Here is a 26203-nt window from a genome sequence, read left to right on the forward strand (position 1 = left end):
TTTATTCAACAGTGCCATTACAAATCATGCAGAACGATTATAGCAGAATAGCAGACCTGTTTTAGATTATACCCCAAATCTTCATTGCAGCAACCTCACGGTGATCACACAATATATGTTGTGTATATCATAATACACAGTCATTGGAGCTCCAGCTGACGTGAACAACCTGTATAACAAGTAGAAGTCGTTTTCAATGGCTCCCAGAATATTTATTTTAAAATACCAGGACTGTTCGGATGCTGGTAAAAAGAGAGAAATAGAAGGAATGTATATGATTACTTGCTGTATTTCCATTGCTTGCCTAATGTGTCCCTGCACTACTACATGTCCTACTCTCTTCCTACTAATGTAGTTATTGCAGAATACAATTGTTGTTGGTTTATTTTAAATGGTGAATGTGTCTGCAAGAGCTCTTGCCCTAGCTCCAAGTAGCTACATTAGGCCCCATGCACACGACCATAATTTTAACCCGCAATTACGTATCCATATGTGCGGATCAAAGTACGATCCATTAATTTCTATTGCCCATGGATACCTTCCCGTATATTTACGGGAAGGTGTCCAGGCCGTAGTAAGCATCCGCAAAAAATAGGACATATCCTATTTTTTTATTTTGTTGACCGTGCTCCTATACTTTACAATGAAAGCACGGCTAGCAAATGCGGGTGACTGCCCACGGCCATCCGTGCCCGTAATCACGGACCTTACTCCTTTATTTTTAGTACCATATCCTTTTGGTCCTGGGGTTAAAAGAAGAAAGTTTAGTTACTTTTATAATTTGTATCGACTTTCACATAAACTCTTTCTCATCTACAGATTCTTCTTAAAAAGAAACTAGCAAGAAGACAAGTTAGGCTGTGTCCACATCAGCGTTGCTTTCCATTAAGGGGTTCTGTCTGAGCTTTCCGTCGGGGGAACCCCTCAGCGGAAAGGAAAACGGAAACCTTAGCTTCCGTTTGCATCACCATTGATCTCAATGGTGACGGATACTTTGCTAATAGTTTCAGTTTGTCACTATTGTGAAAGGGTTCCATTTGTCATCGTTGTCATCGACTCCGCTATTGATTCCGTTAAAAAAACGGAAAGCTTTCACAAAGGTGACAAATGTAAACCATTAGCAAAGTATCCGTCACCATTGAGATCAATGGTGATGCAAACGGAAGCTAAGGTTTCCTTTGCCATTCCGTTGAGGGGTTCCCCCGACAGAACCCCTCAACGGAAAGCAATGCTGTGAACGGGCCCTTAGCTAAAGTCAAGGGTTTTTCTTAGACTCTTTTTAGGGTATGACATCGACTAACACAATACCTTCTATCAGCCATCTATCAGGCCACTTCTGATTTTTTTTATAGGTTTAAGGCCCCCATGCACACAACCGTATTTTTTCCCTCCTGTAAATACTGGCCATAAATACGGGTCCTTTGTCACACGTTTTTAACCCGTATTCCACCCGTATTTACGGACCCATAAAAAAGGGGGGGCTGGAAATGATGTCACAATCATGTCCAAACCCCTTAAAATGGTCACATGATCGCTCAGACGCCATTTTCTCTGCTTCTCTTTATTCAAAAATTGTCTCCTAGCAACGCTCTCGTAATTACGGGTGCACACACGTACGTAGCCATCCGTAATTACGGGAGTCCCATAGACTTCTATGGGCCTGCCCGTGTCGTAATTACGGCCTGAAATAGGACATGTTCTATATTTTTCAATGGCCCGGGCACTTTCCCATACGCAAACGTGAAGGTAAAATGTGTCAAATACGCTAGCATCATTGAAAAGCGTTTTTTTTTTTTTTTAAATATATGTGTTTTTAGCGTATTTACTTACGCATTTTGTGGGCACTTTTTGTGCATTTTTTGGGGCATAATTAGTACTCCCATTGACAATGAGATCACTTGGCGTGTTTTTGGCACCAAGAAATGACATGATGCTTTTTTTTTTACACAATGTGTAATTTAAATACGCTTGCTTAAAAAAGTGCGTTGTATGTATTAATGGCGTGATTTCTTATTGATTTCAATGGGAAGCTCAATCAAATGTTCTCTGATGCATATTTCAGCGCAGAAAACATGCCAATACACACCGTGTGAACAGGGCCTAAGAAATAGAATCATTTTATAAATCTGTATAAAACTATAGAAAGATGGTGATGATGGTGATAATCTGCAATATAGTCACATTAACATTTAGGCCCCATGCACGAAAATCTACCGGAGAATTGCGGCCCCATTCATTCCTGCATGGCCCAGGAGCCTGGACCGCAGAAAGAACGGACATGTCTTATTACGACTGTGTTCTGCGGTCCGGGCTCATAGCAAATAATGGCCGCGGCCATGTGCACGGCCCACGATTTGCGGGCGGCTTGCGCGTGACACTCCGCCCCCGAAAATCACGGCCGTGCACATGGCTACGGTCGTGTGCATGAGGCCTTATACTGTTTGCACATTTGGGACCTTATCCATATGGAATTCTTACCCCAAATAATACTTTGCACATGCACATCAGTTATATACCTGATACAAGATTATCCATAACTGGGATAAATGTTTCCTATCAATTTGATAAATACATTCAGAAATTCTAGCAATTCTAGCAAGTTTTTTTAGTCTGTGTCATGGAACCTCTAAGAATATACAATATGATGTGAGTCAAAAGTATGGAACCACCCAAACTTCTGAAAGGCATTTAATCTAAAATTAATTTTATCATTACCAACATGTACTGTATTAGACCGCGCTGTTGACTCACCCAGTATATAAGCCACAATTACCTCTAGATAGGTAGTAAAGTGTTCTAAACAATACTAAAAGTCACAAGAGGGTACTCGATAAAATAATATAGTGTAGAACCCAAATTAATGGCCGTTTGGGTTACCTTCTAAGTAACTGCCAATATATCAAATGAGTGATTCAAAAAGGCTGTATCAGATTAATAGAAAAGGCCTCGTGTACATGGGGTCCATATGGTGCCTTTGTGCCGCACTGTATACTTTCTTAGAAGCAACGCTTCCAATAGTAGACATCTGCGTATTACGGAATGCGATGGAACATGCCATTTCTAATTAATTTGACTAATTAATGTGGAAAAAAACAACTCTGTCAGCCTCCACATAATATTAGGGGTACAGTATACCGGCCCATAGATTTCTATACAACACAGATATGTAATATGTTCATAAAGCCTAAGGACTGAGATAACCAGCGTTATCTCTATGTAGGTGCTTTTCATTTATTACTCTTTGCATTACTATTTATTTGTCAGTGAAAACGAGAGTACACCAACCTCTTCCCTTGATGCATGAGGTCAAAAGCCTTATTAATTTCATCAAATGGCAAAGTGAAGGTCACCAGTGAATCAAGGTCAAATTTCTTGGACAAATATTCAGATACCAGCTTTGGCACATTGTCCACACTCTTCCAGCCTGTTGTAAAAATCATATATATATATATAACTAGAAACATTTGATATGTATATCTGCTATAGTACTGTTCCATGGTTTGAGGAACATATGTGTAAATGACAATGAAAGTATTAACATATTCCAAACTTACCTCCAAAGAATGTGGCTTTAAGAGTGCGACCCATTATCAACTGGAATGGAGCAACTGGCACTCCCTCTTCTGCCAGAGACACTCCAACAATTGCACAAGTACCCCAGCCGACTGTGGTGCACTCCAGAGCAGCTTTCTATAATGAAAATAAAATATTTTGCTGAACAAAATGGATGTGTGATGCGCTTAGCAATTACAAATAAAGGCCTGTACACAGCAGCGTTCGGGTACTGTTCATCGGTTCCGTTCAACCTCTCCATCAGAGGAACCGTTGAACAGAAAGCCAAACGGAAACTATCACTTCTGTTTGCATTACCATTGATTTCAATGGTAATGCTTCCTATTCAGTTTGTTTTATTTTGTCTCAAATCGGTAACGTTTCAGTTTTTTCCATAGAAACAATAGCGTAGTCGACTGAAACATTACGGAACAGAAACAAACTGAAACGGAAGCACTACCATTGAAATCAATGTTAATGTAAACATAAGCAATCGTTTCCGTTCATCTGTTCCTCTGATGGAAAGTTTGACGGAAATAGATGAACGGAACCTGAACGCTGATGTGAACAGGCCTTAAGACTATGACTTCCCACAATGTCTAATGTTTTCATACTAGCAGCTTATAGCTAATACAATTGACTTGTGAGCCCTTTGCCCCCTGTAATATAATGTTAAGATACTAAATTCATATTATTCTCCAATCTTTTTGAAATATTGTTATATATGTAGCAATACATTTATAAAACTACCTACCATGACCTCAATAATTCCAATACATTCAATAGAGAAGTCCACACCACCATTGGTCATTTCAGCTATGACTTGTTGGATGGGTTTATCATAGTCCTTGGGACTGATGCATTCAGTGGCTCCCAGTTCAATAGCTTTGGGGAATTTGTCTTTGTTGATGTCAATGCCAATGATTCTAGTGGCACCAGCTGCTTTGCATCCCATGACGGCTGAAAGGCCCACTCCTCCTAAACCAAACACAGCACACGTGGACCCAGCTTCAACCTGCAGGTAAAAAATATATAGTTCAAAATATGAAAGGTGAACTCCACATATATGCTTTGTTGCTCAGCACCCGGACCTCTGCCGAAAGTGTAGTTACAGGCTCAAATGGAAAATTGCTATTGAGAAAATGTGTACTTGTATGGGGTTCTTATAACACTGACTTAACTATGCATCCCCTGTATCCAGTAAACTGTGGGCTGGATTACTTTTGACACATTTTTTAACTATCACACCGGCCACTAGAGCAGGTATAATAGACTGACACTTTCTGTTTTCTGCCGTTCACTTTTCAGCATTGCTGTATAGATTGGGAGAGAATGAGCAGAATCATCTCATTATTAGCAGGCAGAGGATTTAATGATAGATCTATTGTACTGCTGAAGGACTAGATAAGGCAGTATAGCAACACTACACACTATACAGACATAGATAAGGCTCTGTATACAGCTCCCCTTCCACTCTGTCACTCCCTGGTCTTTGTGGTCTGGCTTTACTCTATCACTTCCTGAAGACTCTAATAATCTATCACATTTCTATATCTGTTGACTCCTAATTATTTAATCTGCCATACAGTGCACACACCCTGCTATACTGACTATACAGACAATAAAGGAAGGAAATATGTACAGTGATGCTTGAAAGTTTGTGAACCCTTCTGAATTCACACACATCCTAAAAGTGGATAAAGAGAACCAAATTAAACAAGTGTGTCAAAATTATTAGACTTCGTCATTTATTTATTGAGGAAAATGATCCAATAGAACATATCTGTGAGTCGCAAAAGTATGTGAACCCTAGAGTCAGGTGTTTTCAAGCAAGTTGGGATGACAGTCAGGTGTGAATGGGCGACCTGTTCTTTTTAAAAAAAACGAATTCAAAGTCTGATCTTTACAACACGTTTTCAGAAGTGTATCATGGCACGAACAATGGAGATTTCTGAGGACCTCAAAAGAAGAGTTGTGGATGCTCATCAGGCTGGAAAAGGTTACAAATCCATCTCTAAAGAGTTTGGACTCCACCAATCCACAGTCAGACAGATTGTGTACAAATGGAGGAAATTCAAGACCATTATTACCCTCCCCAGGAGTTGTTGACCAACAATATGACCGCCCCAGGGAAGTTTTTAAAAATAAATCAAAATCAAAACTATGTATTACTGCTTTTCAATAGACATCTTTCAGAGAATGGTGATTGTTTTATTACATTGCAATGTAATGCGTGTGATATTTGTCCAAAACATTACCACTCTGGGTTTGCCTAAACACGTATTGGATAAGATTAACACAATGGTATTGGCGTGCATTTTCGAGTTCCATTAGTTGCATTATTCCTTTGTGATTCAAATTTGGGAGGTATAGACATAATGTACACCATGTTAGTATGTTACCTTAGCAGTATTGATAGCAGCACCATACCCGGTGGAGAAACCACAGCCAATCAGACAAACTTTATCCAGAGGGGCAGCATCATCAATTTTAGCAACTGATGTTTCAGCACAGACAGTATATTGAGAAAAGGTGCTGGTGCCCATAAAGTGGTATAGTTGCTTCCCCTTGCAACTAAACCGGCTTGTGTTATCTGCCATCAGATCTTGATCAGAAATTGCGGTTTTAATTTTGCTAAATGGATTAAAAGAAAATATAGTATATTATACATGTTACATTTTATGCATTTAAAGAGGCTCTGTCACCAGATTTTCAAACTCCTATCTCGTATTGCAGCAGATCGGCGCTGCAATGTAGATTACAGTAACGTTTTTTTTTTCAAAAACGAGCATTTTTGGCCAAGTTATGAGCATTTTTATATTTATGCAAATGAGCCTTTCTTAAGTACAACTGGGCGTGTTTAAAGTTAAGTACAAGTGGGCGTGTATTGTGTGTGTACATCTGGGCGTTTTTACTTGTTTTACTAGCTGGGCGTTGTGAATAGAAGTGTATGATGCTGACGAATCAGCATCATCCACTTCTCTTCGTTACCACCCAGCTTCTGGCAGTGCACAGACACACAGCGTGTTCTCGAGAGATCACGCTGTGACGTCACTTCCTGCCCCAGGTCCTGCATCGTGTCGGACGAGCGAGGACACATCGGCACCAGGCGACAGAGGCTACAGTTGATTCTGCAGCAGCATCGGCGTTTGCAGGTAAGTCGATGTAGCCTCTGTCGCCTGGTGCCGATGTGTCCTCGCTCGTCCGACACGATGCAGGACCTGGGGCAGGAAGTGACGTCACAGCGTGATCTCTCGAGAACACGCTGTGTGTCTGTGCACTGCCAGAAGCTGGGTGGTAACGAAGAGAAGTGGATGATGCTGATTCGTCAGCATCATACATTTCTAGTCACAACGCCCAGCTAGTAAAAGAAGTAAAAACGCCCAGATGTACACACACAATACACGCCCACTTGTACTTAATTTTAAACACGCCCAGTTGTACTTAAGAAAGGCTCATTTGCATAAATATAAAAATGGTCATAACTTGGCCAAAAATGCTAGTTTTTTTTAAAAAAAACAACGTTATTGTTATCTACATTGCAGCGCCGATCTGCTGCAATACGAGATAGGGGTTTGAAAATCTGGTTACAGAGCCTCTTTAATGCATCTAAAATAAAAAAGAAAATAGTCTAAATTAAAATGTTTTGCGGTTACAGCTCAAATGCAGACTTATGTGTCTCTGTGGTAACAGTCTAAAGAAAACAAACCTATATGTAGTCGGATCCTGCAGTCATGTCTTACACCACTCCCTATGACCCCTCCTCTTGCCGACCTACAAACAGCCAGTGTGTAGTCTGATACTGCAGTCATGTTACTCCACTCACTTCTTACTAACCTACAGACAGTTAGTGAGTGCCCAAATCACACATCATCTTCCTTCTCCCTTTTTGGCTGTGGGCGCACTCCCACTCACAGACATGAGTGGGAGAATCAGTGGCGGCCAGCAAGAATGCAGCAGCTTCCGAAGCAGCTAGTCTACTACATTACATCTAAAGTGTGACGGCTGCAAGGAAAGAATCTTATCCACACGAGTACTGGATTTATAGAGTACTCCGCACATGAACATATTGAATAAAGACTTACTACGGCAAAAAGATTGAGCATTGGACTTGTGAAAAAATCTCTGACCCCACCAGAAAAGGTTTTAGCCCTTGGAAATATCCAGAAACTATAATAAGAATTTAGTGAGGGTACTACTCTGAATCTTTTATTTACAAAAATATTAGTGTTCCCATTCAGAATTTCCTTATCATCCTCGGCAGCACAATATAAATGAGGTTAGTCATGACTCCTGGCTACTAGGAGAGAAGAAAAAAACACGAGTGGTTAATCAATTATTCAGTACACTTAACCAGCATAGCTAGGGTATATAGGAAGGGCTGAGCCACTAACCACTTATGTATTTTTTTCATGGTTTAAAACCAATTTATCTCAAGACTTCCAGGAAGTAACTTCTTCACATAAAAATGGAGGTTCTCAGAGAGTAACAAGGAGAATTTCCTCTTCAGAAGAGTCTCTTGGACCATCTGCCCCACGGTCTCAGGGAGAATTATTATCTGAAGACTCAGATAACTCCTCAGGAGAAGACTGCCATCTTTTTCATAAAGATAGGGTTAGTTCTCTAGTAAAGTTGGTGAAAAAGACCGTAGAAACGGATGATCTCAGATGAGTTCAGTTCAAAGAAGGAGAGGCTCTTCTATTTTCCCAAAAAGAAAGCACGGGTACTCCCTCACCATCCCATTCTTGATGATCTCGTAAAATCAGACTGGAAGAAACCAGAGAAAAGTGCAGATCCAAGGGCTAGGTTTAAATCTGTCTATTTATTAGACCCAAGTATATCTGAGGAATGGCAGGATCCTCCTAAAGTGGATTTAGCGATTGCCCACTTATCAATGAGATCTATTTTTCCTTCTGATCAGTCATTACTTTTGAAGGATCAAATGGATCGGAAAGCAGATGCTCTCCTTAAAAAGTCTTATATAGCCTCCTCCTCAGTCTGTAAAGCCTCCCTGGCTTCGGTCTCAGTTGCTAGAACCTTACGCGTTCTACTTAGCCAACTTACGAAAGACCTCAAAGAAGGGGTCCCTAGGGACGAAATTTGACAGTTCCTGAGATGAAGTTAACCTCTGATTTCTTATGTGATTTCCCAATTGATACCCTTAAATTGGCATCTAAAAACCTAGCACTCACCAACGCGACTAGGAGAGCACTCTAACTGACATAATGGTCGGGGGACATACCGTCCAAAAATAATTTTTGCTCTCTCCCATTTCAACCTGATGGATTGTTTGAGCCGCAACTAAATACAATTTTGTGTCTTTTTTTCCTCAAGTTAAGAGAACCAAACAGCGTAATTTTCACCCCCAAAGGAAATCTTCCACTAAGTTCAGAAGGAACTATAAACCCTTTGGCAGGCAAAGAAGATTCCAATATAAACCAGGATATAGATTCCTCCAAAAATCCTCAATTATGACACCATAATTCAACCTTCTCAAGTCGGCGCCAGGCTTTTAAGATTCTCCAGAGTCTGGGAAAAAACTACTTCAGACGGGTAGTTTCCTGTGTCCAACGAGGATATTCTCTGGAATTAATCTCCCCTCCTCCAGACAGGTTTCTACTGAATTCTCCAAAATATCTAACGGTTCTCCACCTTTTGCAGGAATTCATCGTGAAAGGAGCTCTAGAAGAGGTTCCTATTAATCAAAGAGGCATGGGGGTATATTCAATGGTGTTTACTGTTCCAAAGCCAGATCATCAGTGGAGGCTTCTCATAGACCTTACCTATCTAAACAAATTTCTTCTAAAGAGAAAATTCAAGATGGACTCCATAAAGTCAGTCATCAATATTTTACAGCAAGGGGACTTTCTAGCATCAATCGACCTCAAGGATGCATACCTACACTGTAACCGCAGGGGGTAGGGAGACGGACAAGTGAGCCCTAATCTACCCGCCACTCTGTCCCTGCCTACTTGCAACGACCCGCCCTAGGCGACGGGGTACAACTGGGCGGCGGTCCCTGCGCTCAGTAAGTGCACGACAAACACGACAAACATACAAAGGAACACAAGCAAGAAAAAGGGGCCGTTGCCCACGGCAACACCGTGAGCAACCAGAGTGGTGAACGAGCCGAGTCAAGCCAGGAGTGTGCGAGGTACAAAACGAAAAGCAGAAGAGTAGTCGGTAAGCCAGGGTCTGTATGGAGCAGGATCAAAAATAGCAGGAGCTGTAGCTGGGCCAGGAAACCACAAGGAAAGAATCACAAGCACCGAGGGACAGGAAGTGCAGGCTTAAATAGACCGAGGGCGGGAGCTAGCTGAGTCTGGCCAGGTTACGATAGGTTCTCCCACTCCTAAGCCTGCCAGCCTGAATGGTGGAAGCAGGAGTCAGTCTCAGGGATGTATTCTCAGGTGCTGACTGATTAGTTCTGGGAGTTAACCCCGAAGCTGTGCCTGGCAGATCCTTTACAGTACCCCCCCTTTTATGAGGGGCCACCGGACCCTTTCTAAGTGGACCTGGCTTACTGGGGAAACGCAGGTGGAACCTCCTGACCAATACCCCAGCGTGAACATCCCGGGCGGGTACCCAAGTCCTCTCCTCGGGCCCGTATCCTCTCCAATGGACCAGGTACTGGAGGGAGCCTTGGACCATCTTGCTGTCCACAATCCTGGCCACCTCGAATTCCACCCCCTCAGGGGTGAGGATGGGAACAGGAGGTCTCCTCGAGGGAGCCAAGGACGGGGAGCAGCGTTTGAAGAGGGAGGCATGAAACACGTCGTGTATCCGAAAAGACGGGGGTAACTCCAGCCGGAAGGAGACAGGATTGAGGACCTCAATGACCTTATACGGCCCAATGAACCGGGGAGCAAACTTCTTGGACGGAACCTTGAGACGCAAGTTCCTAGACGACAACCACAAAAGATCCCCGACCATAAACAGGGGGTTAGCAGAACGTTTTTTATCAGCCTGAGTTTTTTGTACGCTCTGGGACACCTCTAGGTTTTTCTGAACCTGGGCCCAGACTGTGCACAGTTCCCGATGAACGACCTCTACCTCGGGATTGTTGGAACTACCAGGTGAAACGGAGGAGAACCGTGGATTAAACCCAAAATTACAAAAAAAAGGAGAGACCCCTGACGAGTTACTGACCCGGTTATTAAGGGAAAATTCGGCGAGGGGAATGAAAGAGACCCAATCAAATTGACAGTCAGAGACAAAACACCTTAAGTATTGTTCTAGAGATTGATTAGTCCTCTCCGTTTGGCCATTGGTTTCAGGATGGAAGGCAGAGGAGAAGGACAGATCAATCCCCAACTTCATACAGAAGGCTCTCCAAAACAATGAAACAAATTGTACCCCTCTGTCCGAAACAATATTTACAGGGACCCCATGGAGACGCAGGATGTGTTTGACAAACAAGGTAGCCAACGTTTTGGCGTTGGGTAGTTTCTTGAGGGGCACAAAGTGGCACATCTTACTGAAGCGGTCCACCACCACCCACACCACCGACTTGCCTTGGGATGGAGGCAAATCGGTGATAAAATCCATGGAGATATGTGTCCAAGGTCTCTGGGGAATGGGCAACGAACGCAGTAAGCCCGTTGGTCGGGACCTGGGAGTCTTCGACCTAGCACAAACCTCACAAGCGGCGACGTAGGCCTTAACGTCTTTAGGCAACCCAGGCCACCAATAATTTCTGGTAATGAGGTGTTTGGTACCCAGGATGCCTGGATGGCCAGATAGTGCGGAGTCATGATTTTCCCTAAGTACCCTTAGCCGGAATTGCAGGGGAACAAACAGCTTGTTCTCAGGAAGGTTCCCGGGAGCTGCACCTTGATCAGCAGCAATATCAGAGACTAAATCAGAATCGATCGAGGAAATGATTATACCTGGAGGCAAAATACAAGCAGGATCTTCCTCCGAAGGAGGGCTGGCCATGAAGCTACGCGACAGTGCATCAGCCTTAATATTTTTAGACCCAGCCCTATAGGTAACCAAAAAATTTAATCTGGTAAAAAATAACGCCCATCGAGCTTGTCTCGGGTTTAGCCTCCGGGCAGATTCTAGGAAAACCAGATTCTTGTGGTCGGTAAGGACCGTTACCTGGTGCCTAGCCCCCTCCAGGAAGTGGCGCCACTCTTCAAATGCCCATTTAATGGCTAAGAGTTCGCGGTTGCCAATATCATAGTTACTTTCAGTTGGCGAAAACTTCCTGGAGAAGTAGGCACAAGGGCGGAGATGGGTGAGGGACCTGGTACCCTGGGACAAGACAGCCCCCACTCCCACCTCAGATGCGTCAACTTCCACGATAAATGGCTCCATTTGGTTGGGCTGAACCAGCACCGGGGCCGAGACAAAGCACTTCTTAAGGACCTCAAAAGCCTGGACAGCCTCAGGAGGCCAGTGGAGGAGATCAGCACCTTTGTGAGTGAGGTCCGTAAGGGGCTTAGCGATGACCGAGAAGTTAGCAATAAATCTCCTGTAATAATTAGCGAACCCCAAAAAACACTGTAACGCCTTCAGGGAGGCAGGTTGGACCCATTCCGCCACAGCCTGAACCTTGGCGGGGTCCATGCGGAATTCATGAGGAGTGAGGATTTGACCCAAAAATTGAATCTCCTATACCCCAAACACACATTTTTCGGTTTTGGCAAACAGTTTGTTTTCCCGAAGGACCTGGAGCACCTTCCTGACATGCTCAATGTGGGAGGACCAGTCCTTGGAAAACACCAGTATGTCATCAAGGTACACTACCAGAAAAACCCCCAGGTAATTTCTCAAAATCTCATTTATGAAATTCTAGAAGACCGCAGGGGCATTACACAACCCAAAGGGCATGACGAGGTATTCGAAATGGCCTTCGGGCGTGTTAAACGCAGTCTTCCACTCATCCCCCTTTTTGATGCGAATAAGGTTATACGCCCCCCGTAGATCCAATTTAGAAAACCATTGGGCCCCCTGAACCTGATTAAAGAGATCAGGAATCAAAGGAAGGGGATACTGGTTCCTTACCGTGACCTTATTCAGGCTACGGTAGTCAATGCATGGCCTAAAACCACCATCCTTCTTCCCCACGAAGAAGAAGCCAGCACCTACCGGAGAAGAAGAGGGACGAATTTAACCCTTGGCCAGGGATTCCTGGATATACACTCTCATAGCTTCACGTTTGGGACAAGAAAGATTAAATATCCTACCCTTAGGAAGCTTAGCTCTTGGTACCAATTCGATAGCGCAATCGTATTCTCTATGAGGAGGTAACACTTCGGAGGCCTCCCTAGAGAAAACATCAGCGAAGTCCTGAACAAACTCGGGTAGCGTATTCGCCTCCTTAGGGGGAGAAATAGAATTAACAGAAAAACATGACGTACAACATTCATTACCCCATTTGGTTAGCTCCCCAGTATTCCAGTCAAACGTGGGATTATGCAACTGCAACCCGGGAAGACCTAGAACCAAATCGTACGATAATCCCTGCATCAACAGTACAGAGCATTGCTCCAAATGCATGGAGCCAACAAGGAGTTCAAAAACAGGGGTATGCTGTGTAAAATAACCATTAGGAAGAGGAGTGGAGTCGATACCCACTACCGGGACAGGTTTAGGCAAATCAATCAGAGGCATAGCAAGGGACATAGCAAATTCCACAGACATGATATTAGTAGAGGACCCTGAATCCACGAAGGCACTGCCGGTAGCAGACCTACCACCAAAAGAGACCTGAAAGGGAAGCAAGATCTTAGTACGTTTCATATTTACGGGAAATACCTGTGCGCCCAAGTGACCTCCCCGATGATCACTTAGACGCGGAAGTTCTCTGGCTGCAATCTTTCGCTTAGGACAGTTGTTCACTTGATGCTTGTCGTCCCCACAGTAGAAGCAGAGACCATTCTTCCTGCGGAATTCTCTACGTTGTTGGGGGGACACGGAGGCCCCGAGTTGCATAGGTATCTCTGAATCTTTCGGGGAGGAACGAAGCAACGGAGCTTCGTGAGGCATCATGGGGGAGTCGCAGGAGAAAACACATAAACGTTCACGTTGTCGTTCCCTGAGACGTCGGTCAAGTCGTACCGCTAAAGCCATAACCTGGTCTAGGGAGTCAGAAGAGGGATAGCTAACTAGCAGGTCTTTCAGGGTATTCGACAGACCCAACCTAAACTGACACCTTAAGGCAGGGTCATTCCACCGAGAAGCTACGCACCACTTCCGAAAGTCAGAGCAATACTCCTCAACAGGTCTCTTACCCTGACGTAAGGTCACCAGCTGACTCTCGGCAAAGGCAGTCCTGTCAGTCTCGTCATAAATAAGTCCGAGAGCAGAAAAGAAACAATCAACGGAGGAAAGTTCAGGGGCGTCAGGAGCCAAGGAGAAGGCCCACTCTTGGGGCCCTTCCTGGAGCCGGGACATAATTATACCCACCCGCTGGCTCTCAGAACCTGAGGAATGAGGCTTTAAACGAAAGTAAAGCCTACAACTCTCCCGAAAGGAGAGAAAAGCCCTCCGGTCCCCTGAGAACCGGTCGGGCAACTTGAGGTGGGGTTCAAGAGGTGCGGTGAGGGGAACTACCAGGGTAGCATCGGGCTGGTTGACCCTCTGAGCCAGGGCCTGGACCTGTAGGGAGAGACCCTGCATTTGCTGAGCCAGGGTCTCACGGGGATCCATAGTGGTGTCAGGGACCAGGGGTAGACTAGGTATGGGCTTGTGCTTATGTAACCGCAGGGGGTAGGGAGACGGACAAGTGAGCCCTAATCTACCCGCCACTCTGTCCCTGCCTACTTGCAACGACCCGCCCTAGGCGACGGGGTACAACTGGGCGGCGGTCCCTGCGCTCAGTAAGTGCACGACAAACACGACAAACATACAAAGGAACACAAGCAAGAAAAAGGGGCCGTTGCCCACGGCAACACCGTGAGCAACCAGAGTGGTGAACGAGCCGAGTCAAGCCAGGAGTGTGCGAGGTACAAAACGAAAAGCAGAAGAGTAGTCGGTAAGCCAGGGTCTGTATGGAGCAGGATCAAAAATAGCAGGAGCTGTAGCTGGGCCAGGAAACCACAAGGAAAGAATCACAAGCACCGAGGGACAGGAAGTGCAGGCTTAAATAGACCGAGGGCGGGAGCTAGCTGAGTCTGGCCAGGTTACGATAGGTTCTCCCACTCCTAAGCCTGCCAGCCTGAATGGTGGAAGCAGGAGTCAGTCTCAGGGATGTATTCTCAGGTGCTGACTGATTAGTTCTGGGAGTTAACCCCAAAGCTGTGCCTGGCAGATCCTTTACATACACATTCCTATTTGTCCAACCCACAGGAAATTTCTGAGACTAGCAGTAAAAAGAGGCAAGGACATAATTCACCTACAGCTCAAATGTCTTCCATTCGGCATTTCAACTGCTCCCAGGGTCTTCACCAAGATCGTCATAGTCCTAGCAGCAGCTCTCAGAATGCAGGGTCCAATACCTAGACGATTGGCTACTAAGAGCTCCAACGCCCATCTTCTTTTGGTCCATTTAGCCACCACTCTCTCATGTCTAAGTCAGCACGGGTTGCTGATCAACAGAAAGAAATCTCAGCTTCTTCCTCCTCAAAGGTTAACTTACCTAGGGTTCCGGATAGAGAGAAGGTCCTTTACCATCAGAGAAAGAATCCTAAATATAAGACGAGGTGTCAACTTCCCTCTACATCATCAGGGGATATCTCTGAGATCTGCAATGAGAGTCCTGGGCCGCCTGACGTCGTCCAAAGAAGCAGTCCCCTGGGCCAGGATACACTTCAGAAGTCTCCAGTCCAATATTCTGTCCCAATGGAACAGACATCATCAAGCTCTCGACAATACCCTAAAGATCCTTCCACAAACCAAAATAGACTTGAGGTGGTGGCTCAAGAAGAAGATTCTCTCTTCAGGCAGATCTCTGGTCCCCCTTGTCCAGTCAGTGGTAACCACAGATGCTTCAATGCTCGGCTGGGGAGCTCATTTCGGTTTCCTTTGGATACAGAACAATTGGTCTCCCATGGAGAGAGCACTTCCATCCAACTCGAGAGAGCTCAGGGCAGTGAAATTAGCCCTTCATCATTTCCAACCTCTCCTCAAAGTGAAAGCTGTTCTAGTTCAGTCTGACAACTCTTCCACAGTATTTTACATAAAGAAGCAAGGGGAGGACCAGGAGTCAGCTTTTGTTGAAGGAATGGGGGCCATCATGACATGGGCAGAGAAAAATGTGACAGATCTCTCAGCCGTACATATCAGAGGCATCCTCAACCAAGGAGCAGACTGGTTGAGCAGGAATTCACTCCTCCCAGGAGAATGGAATCTAAATCAAGAGATTTACCACAGCATCGTATCCCGGTGGGGGATTCCCTCCATAGACATACTGGCCATGAGGAACAACAGGAAGACTTCGAGGTTTGCATCGCTGAACCGTCTGAACTTTTCAATGTTTGTAGATGGCCTCTCAGTCCCCTGGAAAGCAGAGCTCATTTATGCCTTTCCTCCCATTCCTCTGGTTCCGAAAGTCCTCAAAAAGATCTGGGAGGAACAAATAGAAGCAATTCTAATAGTCCCATTTTTGGCCCAGGAGGGCTTGGTTCCCTCTCTTATTAGATCTTTCCAGGGGAGAATATTGGAGACTACCAGTCCAACAAGACCTTCTCACTCAGAACAGATTTCACCATCAAGACATCAAGTTCCTTCATCTTACGGCCTGGAGACTAAGAGATCACTACTAGCAGATAAAGGGCTGTCAGAAGAGGTCATCTAGACCCTATTGTCATCCAGGAGACATTCAACCATTAAAGCTTATGGCAGAATTTGGAAGGTTTTTAATGAATTGTGCCATCAAAGATCTATAGGCTCCATCTCTGTTCCCGTGATTTTACTGATCTGAAGGTCTGTTCTCCAATCAATCCCTAGTCCGTAGATTTTTCCGTGCAGTTAATAATTTGGGGACTCCAGTTAGAACTCCTTTCCCTTCCTGGGATTTATCTATGGTCCTTAACCACCTTACAGGTCCACCCTTTGAACCTCTACCCGAGGTCTATTTAAAATTCCTCTCCTGGAAGATCTTAATTTTAGTCGCCATCTCTTCAGCGAAGAGGGTGGCAGAACTTGAAGCCCTATCATGTAGAGAACCGTATTTGAGAATTGTACCGCATTGTCTCATTGTCCAAACTGTGCCAAACTTCTTACCAATGGTCTCTTCTGATAGTAACATTAATCAGGAAATTCAGTTACCCACCTTTTTTCCAGATCCACAAAGTGAAGAGCAGGAAAGATTACATCTTTTAGTCGTAAAGAGAGCTGTTACTAGTTACCTAGAAAGAACACAGGAATTCAGGGATTCCGATGTGTTATTTATTCAATTCCAAGGCAAAAATAGAGGCAAAAAGGCCAGTAAATCCTCGCTGGCTAGATGTATTAAGGACACTATTTCCCAATGTTATTCCTCTGAAGGTCGCCCGCTTCCAGCAAACATCAGTGCTCACTCTACTCGTTCTACCGCTACCTCATGGGCAGATAGGAATTATGTATCTTTTGACCAGATTTGCAGAGCTGCAACATGGGCCCCTTCATCAACGTTTGCAAACCACTATAGGCTGGACATCCCTGCCTCCAGAGATGCAGCCTTTGGCAGACATGTGCTTGAAGCAGTTGTTTCATCCCCCCCCCCCCTTAGTAATGCTTCTCAAATCCCATTTGTATTGTGCTGCTGGGGATGATAAGGAAAGCTAAAATTGTCTTACCTGTAATTTTCCTTTCCTTGAATCTGAAGGCAGCACATCATTCCTACCCTTAAGTTTATTGCTACATATTTACACAAGTGGTTAGTGGCTCAGCCCTTACTATATACCCTAGCTAAGCTGGTTATGTGTACTGATTAATTGATTAACCACTGATGTGTTTTTTTCTTCTGTCCTAGTAGCCAGGAGACATGACTAACCCATTTGTATTGTGTTGCCTTCGGATTCAAGGAAAGGAAAATTACGGGTAAGACAATTTTAGCTATGATCTGCTGAGGTTGGAATACTCTTTTACATATTCTTATGCTTCAGAGTAAAACTAAACTGAAAAGTAAGTGCAAACAGCCATAAAGCATTATGTTAAAAGGATACTGACTTTTTCATTAACTAGAAATATAGTCACTCTCAAGCTATGTTAGAGCCTCACCTTCTAGGGAATTATACAGTCACTGTACGTGTTTCATAATTTGTCTTGTACAAAGTTAAAACAGCACTGTCAACTAGAATCATTGAGTATATTACACATTTTAATAGCTTTAAAAGTGAACTTCAAACATAGCATGGCTGCAAGACAATAGAGGGAATTTATGAAGCCCTCTGCGACAGTTTTTTGGCGCAGCAAAGTCACAGATTTTGCGAGTTTTCCATTTTTGCGCCACCTCCGCCACTTTTAAAAAAATTGGGCGGGTCTCAGTGGAAGGGCCTCTGCGGCCCGATAAATTTACTATAATTTACGCCAAGATAGCTAGCGTATATTATAGGGCAAATCTACTCTAGCTCCTAGCTGGTGAAGATTTGAATTTCTGGCACACGGCTGGCCAGAGATTTGCCTAATTTATTAAGAGGCTTGCGCTTCCTAAAAAATTACACGCATCTTACTCCACCTTTCCAGATTAAGACTGGTGTATGACGCGCCAGTCCTGATAAATTGCCCCCATTATGCTCGCTGTTTGTTTAACCTTACCTGATCTTCTCACATAGGTTTGTTTTGGGGTTCAGGCAAAACTTGCATTCTCCACATTGTGGGATATAAAGTGGAATGACTTTGTCACCTACAAAATAAAATGCTTGTTAACTGACTTTGTAAAATAAAATAGTAAAAAATGCTCAAAATGGCCCTACATGACAATGCTCATAACATGGCACCAAATTCTGGATTGGTTAATCAATTGAGAGACCATTGCCATTGAGGGCGTGCTTCTACACAGCGAGTTGTGGATCAAGCATACTGTATCTGAAGATCTGCGATTGTGAAAGTGGTCTCCTATACATAGGGTCCGTTTACATGTAGCTTAAATACTGCAGGTTTTCCGGATTTCATTGCATAAAATCCGCAACATAAAACAGTAGCAGCAAAGTGGATGAGATTTGAACAAATCTCATCCATTCGCTGCGTAAATGATGAGTGGAAAAAACACTCAGAAATTGACATGCGGTGCGTTTAGAAATTGACCTGCGGTGCGTTTTTTTTAATCCGCAGCATGTCAATTGTATTTACGTAATCACAGCTTATTTGTTGCTGGTTTTCCCCATAGAATTCAAGGTAAAACCCGCAACAAATAGCAGATGTTGCGTTTTTTGCGGCGGAAAAGCAGCGATTAATCTTATGCTTAACTAGAATTCTGTGTTTCTTTGTCCAGGCCGGCCTCCTGGTATGACGTTTCATCCCATGTGACTGCTGCAGCAGTCAGTGGATGAAATGTCATCCCAGGGCTGCAGAACGTCAGAGGGACGGGTTGCTATAGTAAGTATCCATTATTATTTTTTTTCAGTGCAGTTTTCCACAGCTGACATTCCGGCCGAAAAACTGCACCACAATTTGGTGCGGTTTTTCGTCCGGTATTCACTGCGGTGACCAGAGTGGATACACTGGTGATTTTATGCAGCGTATCCGCCCTGGGTTAAAATAGCCTTAAAGCATGTGAAGGCACCTTTAGTCCCTCAATTTAAAGCTGATGCCAAACAGCATAATGAGGAACCGCTATCACCGCTCACCTACAGTAATGGCAATCAGCTTAAATATTAATATTGCAAATAATCTCTTTTTATAGTGAAGTTACTGCCAAAATGACAAATTTGACTATTAAATGACAATTCAAACTTTTGGAAATCTTCATGTAATTGGAAGGTACATTTTCTAATTACCAACTGGAAGTCATTTCCAGAATTCTATTCGACACTGTTGATTCTTTATTATCAATGTTTCAATAATCTACTAGTACATTACGCCTTACCAATCTACATTAAATCTACATTAAAGTGTAGCTAAATGTTTGCAAAACTTCTGACATGTCATAGTGACATGTCAGAAGTTTGGATTGGTGGGGGTCCGAGCACTGTGACCCCCACCAATCTCTAGAACTAAGCAGCTGAAGTGCCTGTGTGAGCGCTCAGCCGCTTCTTGACTATTCGGCTGTTTCCGGAAATAAATGTATCGTGTACGGACTCAATAGAAAGTCTATGAGCCCGTACTCCGATACATCGGCTTTCCGGAAAAAGATGAACAGACACGAAGCGGCTGACGGCTCACACGAGCACTTCAGTTGCTTCGTTCTAGAGATTGGTGGGGGTCTCAGTGCTCCGACCCCCACCAATCCAAACTTCTGACATGTCGCTATGACATGTCAGAAGTTTGTCAAACGTTTAGCTACACTTTAACTTACCAGCTCCTATAACCTCATTTAGTCTAGACACATTGTTGATCTGACACTTCAGACAGCTACTGTACATTTGTATACTGTTGGTTTTCTTATACAATGCTATGGTGCAATAATTATTTAATTTTTTTTCCATTACGTTTTTATTGAAAAGTATATCAAATACAAAGAAAGGTAAGTATATTTGGAAACATTCAAATAATACATTACATAAAAAGGAAAACAAAAAAACTATGTGTATACATATACAATGATGGTCAATGATTGATAAGGATACAAATGCAACCAAATGTAGACTCCTATGTGTGCGAACGACATGAGAAGAAGGGGATATAACCATATGAATTACCAGGTTTTCTAGAAATACGATGGTGGAATAGTGTTGTGTGGAGAATCTAGCCACAATTTCCATTTTGATAGTAGTATAGAACATTTACAGTTAACGCCAGCATAAGTATGTTCATGCCAACAGTTGTCGTTAATACCTTTGATTATCATTTTCAATGTTGGCTGACAGTCGCCCTTCCAATGTTGGGCAATTAAAGAGTGTGATATGGTTGTGATATGATCAATAGGGAATTGTTCTAGGCCTAAACCTAGTAATGCCAGGCCTGGGTTTGGTGTGAAGTGGACCTTACATAGTCTTGACAATAGATCAAACACCTTAGTCCATAGCGCTTTGACTACAGGGCAATCCCACCATAGATGAAGGTAAGTTCCCTCTGAGGTCTTACATTTCCAACAATTGGTGGAAAACCTAGGAAATATCTTTTGACGTTTTACCGGGGTCAGATACCAGTGATAAAAATTTTCCTAGAGTTCTCTAGATGTGCAAGACATTTTGAAGTTTTGTTGACAGAGTTGAAAAACTATACCCATTGGTCTGTTGAGATTTGTAAATTTAGATCATGTTCCCATACTTCTTTTAGGTGAGAAAGTGGGTCAATGTTTTCCTGTTTTAATAACTGGTAGCATCTCGAAATACCCTTTTTATAAGGTTGGGGAGACTGTAGCCAAGCATTGAAAAGACTAGATACGCATAGGTGAGTTGGAGGAGAAAAACCTTGTAATAAATGGCGGATTTGCAGAAATTTTAAGAATTCCATGTGTGGAATACTATAAGTTGTATTGAGGAATTGAAAGGACACCAAATGGTCATCTTGCCAGAGCATTCCCGTTTTGATAATACCCCTTTCCTTCCATAAGGGGAGACGCAACCCAGGTATTGCCAGTTCTAAGACCTCTAGAGGTTCTGATTATAGGTCAAATTTGAAAAGGTCCTCTCTCCTGGAGACTAGTTTACAAACTAGAGATATCGCTCTTAAAGTTAAGACAGGGGGATCGAAATTTGTTTTAAAAGCTGTGGATGCAGTTAAATGGTGTTTTAGAAGGCGGTTATCCACAAAATAAAGTTCAATATCCATCCATAGCTTTGTTCTATCCTCCAACCAGAGGTATTTCATTTGGTCTCGAATCACTGCTCTATAATAATGGAGAACTGAGGGAGTGTTTAGGCCCCCTTCACGATTGGTTAAGTGTAAAATATTGGATTTAACGCTGGGTTTCAGCTTACCCCAAATGTATTTTTGCACAGTAGATTGAAGTTTATTTAGGTACGATATAGGTAAGAAAATGGGAATGTTTCTGAATATATATATAAGATTTTTGGCAGTGTAACCATTTTAAACGCAGAAATCCTGCCCAACCAGGAGATACCTTGAGTATTTAATTTTTCAATATCTGCTCCAATAGTATCTAAGAGAGCACCATAATTCATATTGAATAAATTTGAAATGGGAAAAGTGAGTTTTATCCCCAAGTAAGGGAGAGCGTTTTTAACCCAAGTAAAGCTGTAAGTGTTAGATATTTCACGTTTAATGGAATTTTTTAACCCTAGATTAAGGATCTGAGATTTTGAAGCGTTAATTTTATAATAAGAAGCAGCGCTAAATTTATGTATGATATTCATGCAATAATTATATAAAGCTGTCAGAATATGTTGAGTTTTGTATAGATAGAATTTTTTAGATCATATAATGTTGTTTAGATATATTATTTTCTTAGATTGAAAGCCCATCTCGGCATGTTCTCCACCTGTATTTATTTGTATATAAATTATTAGTGCAGTAAAATACAGTACACAAAAACTTACTGAAAACTATAATTAAATGAATCGATATATGGAAAATAGTACATATGTTTTCTACACAATTGCAATGTTGTACTGTATATTTTGTGGTATTCTTCATCTAAGAGCCCTAACATTTGATATTGGAGTATGCTATGATATTAAAATGTTTATACAACAGATATTATTTAATACCTGGTTTGACCTTTGTGACACCTGGTCCAACACTTTCCACAATTCCAGCTCCTTCATGACCAAGGATGACAGGAAATAGACCTTCTTTAAAATGTTTACTCACAGCATGAGCATCTGTACGACAGACTCCAGTGGCAACAATCTGTAAATGAAAATATATGAGGGTGATTCAAGAATTATCTGCACTCCAGTTATATTAAAACTTCTTTTGGCTGCAATGTATTATCAGCGATTTCCGTACGCGATTGCTGTCTTCCCAGTTACTGCTGTGCAGGTTTGAATGTGTTACGTCTGTTTATTTGTGACTGCGGTGCGAGAAACAATGGCTGCCCCACTTGTGATTTGCACGAAAGAAGAGCAGCGTGCTTAGTGGGTTAATTTACTCATATATGAAAATGTCGGGTAAGTACAGATATTAGATAGATAGATAGATAGATAGAGAGATAGATATGAGATAGATAGATAGATAGATAGATAGATAGATAGATAGATAGATAGATAGATAGATAGATAGATAGATAGATATTAGATAGATATGAGATAGATAGATAGATAGATAGATAGATAGATAGATAGATAGATATTAGATAAATAGATAGATCGATAGATAGATATTTAGCAAATATTTATTTTTGTATAATTTTAACCATGGAGTTCTGGAATTACTTGCATGTTTGAAAGAGTTGTGGTAACTTATTTTTAGAAAGTGTAATTCAAATGGGCATGATGATTTTATTACATTCTATATGTAAAATATTGTAACATGCCCTAGAAAATTCTATTGGAAAGTTAAAAAGAAGAAAAATACCTTTATCCTGACTTCATGTTCTCTTGGAGGAGCAACTTCTACTTCTTCCACACTGAAAGGCTTGCCAGCTTCCCATGCCACTGCTGCCTTACATTTGATAACCTGCCAAGAGTACCAATTAAATACATAAATGCAGTAGAGTGCTATAAACCTGTCCAGGAACAGAGGTCAACAAAGAGCCTATAATAGAGACATATACGAACTGTATATCACTGGGAGGGGAGCCCCTTTAAGATTGCTGCTGGCTGGATGGAAATCTTCAAACTTCATCAAGCAAACCACATTTAGAGTTTCATCGAGGACAGACTCATGTTTACAACGTTAAATGGATGAACATTCTATTTGCCAAGAGTAGAGGAGCGCATTTGTATAATCAGTGATGGCACTTTCACACACATTCTAATAGTGGGTGTTGTTAAGGTCGTGCGTAACTGAAATACTTCGGACGCCTGGTATTTGTCTTTTTTATACTTCAGAAGTCAAAGGTTTCCTTTGCAGTAAAAAATGAGATTTGTGTTAGATATCAAATGTTTTTACTTCTCCTCTGAACAAAATACATGGTTTTGTTATATTAAGGTTATAAAGTGTTTTAAATTATGTGTGTTCTGTTGTAGAAAAGGACCATAGACGCACAGACCCTTCAACTGATACTAAATGTTTGTGCTCATAATTGGTGGGTTCATTACGGGCATTCTGGAGGAACACTATCCATATGTTCACCAGGAGTAAAACAAACCACTATATGGCAAATAAGGGGCAAACTGACAATTCCGGTATAGCCCGTACAAATGTGCTATTCAAAGAATAGAATAGTCCAAAGTCAGACTGACCATTTGGGCATTAACACAGTGCTTGAGGTCAGACTGGTCCTTATGCGAGCTATACATCAGACGGCCGCTTTCTGATCAACTTTGTCTGTGAAGCTTAGTTTGGACAACAACGTCATAAGTTAAAATGACCGATCACTTGATCTGTGGCCTGGTCTGGGCTGCCTTCAACAACGAACAAACTAATTCAACACGGTAGATACATTTTTCCTTCTGTCAGCTAAATAAGCTGTTTCTGAAGTCCGAAACATCTAGAGTGTGCCCCGCTTTAGTCAGGGTCTGCACAAAAATTGATAAATGCTGCTCAAAAACTATTTTCTACTCTAAACCAGGGCATTTAACCTTTTTATCTATTAAGGCCTCACCAGCCAGTACATAGTGATGCATGGGCCTCACCTGTGGTCCAAGTCCATTGCAAAATAAAAAAAAATTGTCTCTTGACACAGGACAACATTAAAATAAGCCCAAAAAAGACAATACTGTTGCTAAACCAGAGATTGCTGCAGCCAGAGTAAGGCTTATATGATCACTTCTGTCAAAACTGCCTCCCAAGTTGTGCCTCACCAACAACTTAGGGGCATCTCACCAGCAAGGCCCACCTCATACTTGAGAAGCACTGCCCTAAACCAATTATATCATAGCTATACTGGGTTTAACGGCCTCATGTCCTTTATTGCCCGGGGGCCGAGACCAATGATGCCCTTGGTCTATCAAAATAAAACCAATGGGGTATAGGGGTATTTCCAACTCAGATATTTAAGGCCCATCCACAGAATATGCCATAAATGTCTACTAGATGCAGGTCCCAACTCTGGGACTGGCTCCTATCACGAGCTATGTTGTTTCCGTAACTCTCATTCACTTCTATGGGAGTTGTGGAAACAGCGTACATCCTAGAGCTCGATTGTTTCCGTAATCCGCTTTGCCACTGAGTCTCGACCTGGATACGGTGGCCAGAGGGTATGGAGCAGGGATCCGCATCTATCAGACATTTATGGCATATTCTCTGGATATGCTATAAATGTCTGAGATGGGAATACTCATGAGATTGGAAAAATTTCCATGTGGAAAAAGTTTTTAGTTAAAAACTTGTCCTTTTATAGTAAAAAGTCTTTGACATTTTGTACGTCTGTATCCAGTGCTCTAAATAAACATATAATAAAGCAGGACTAAGCATTTTTCTGTGATAGAGTCGGTTTGCACTAATTTTATTTACTCACATGTATCTTACATTCCTCCCTCCCATTTATTTTCATCTTCTATTATAGAAGAATATTTGTAAATGGAAGCACTTACTGGTCGACTGCTGATAACTCAAGATGAACGGAAGATAACCAATGACAAAGGCAAATATTAAACACCAGGGGCGGACGCAGACAGTGAGGGCCCGCGTGCAAGAACAGTATATGGAACCCTTGCTTTCCAATAGCTGATTATAAGGTGGTAGTGCCCCCCCACACCTACTGGGCCGCTGGCCACAGGTTTCATATTAGGTAGTCCGCCCCTGTTACACACCGCCACACCTCCTAATTTTTTTTTTACTACAGCTCCTTCCACCTGTCTGGTTTTATCAGTGTCATGTAATATTATCATGCAGTATCTGTGGTTTGAGACCATACACTCCATGAATATACATCTCTGTCTTTCATTCTATACATATTACAGTACAGTACTTTGGGCACACAATAAAGGATTAATGTTCATGAACAGCTTTATACTGGCAAAGAAGAACCAGTCAAAGTCGTGAAATTGCTTTGTATTCTGAACTGTATTGTACTTTGTATTTATAACTGATAAGCCCAGCTAAGGTCTTTGCCATTCGCCCAATAATTACACACATATGTATATATATATATATATATATATATATATATATATATATATATATATACACAATGGAAAAGCAGCAGCACTCACATTGCAATTCCAAGATGGTCTCAGGTGCAAGCAGGTAATCCCGATCCAGGGGATATAGATCAATATTGAAGAAAATCCCACAGCACTCCGTGTTAGTGAAAAAAATTGTGGTTTATTAAGTAGGACCTTTATCAAGCATGCTAACACGGAGTGCTGTGGGATTTTCTTCAATATATATATGTAATAGCAGTCTGGGTGTTGAATTAAGTGCCGCATGATGAGTGTGCAATGCATAAAGTACTATGTTACTGGAAGGTGGAAGTTTAGAAGTGAGAGCAGTAAAGTATTAAACACAAGAACAAGTGACTTTACTTACTTGCCCAGCCGTGCTCATGGTGAGTCCTTCTGAGGTGTTGTAGGTTTTACAGCTGCTTTCTCCTGGTGCACACAGAGCA

The 26203-nt window shown here is 42.4% G+C and overlaps 1 protein-coding gene across 1 annotated transcript; it reads right to left on the reverse strand.

Annotated features, from left to right (window-relative positions):
- Window positions 1-26203, reverse strand: LOC142738561 (all-trans-retinol dehydrogenase [NAD(+)] ADH4-like). The gene is made up of 9 exons (XM_075849767.1): window positions 26125-26203; window positions 23065-23166; window positions 22257-22398; window positions 18241-18328; window positions 5955-6186; window positions 4307-4567; window positions 3555-3690; window positions 3286-3424; window positions 1-242 (listed from the first exon to the last, which is right to left on the reverse strand). The coding sequence occupies exons 1-9, from the start codon at window positions 26140-26142 to the stop codon at window positions 218-220; spliced, it is 1143 nt and encodes a 380-aa protein (XP_075705882.1). The 5' UTR covers window positions 26143-26203; the 3' UTR covers window positions 1-217.

This window comes from Rhinoderma darwinii, chromosome 1, assembly GCF_050947455.1.
Source record: "Rhinoderma darwinii isolate aRhiDar2 chromosome 1, aRhiDar2.hap1, whole genome shotgun sequence".
In the NCBI taxonomy this organism is placed as follows: Eukaryota; Metazoa; Chordata; class Amphibia; order Anura; family Rhinodermatidae; genus Rhinoderma; species Rhinoderma darwinii.

Coding starts and splice junctions, on each gene's coding strand:
- LOC142738561 (XM_075849767.1), bottom strand. Junction 3,691..4,306: donor TTGGAATTATTGAGGTCATG/GTAGGTAGTTTT, acceptor TTTTCATTATAG/AAAGCTGCTCTGGAGTGCAC. Junction 3,425..3,554: donor TAAAGCCACATTCTTTGGAG/GTAAGTTTGGAA, acceptor TTTTTACAACAG/GCTGGAAGAGTGTGGACAAT.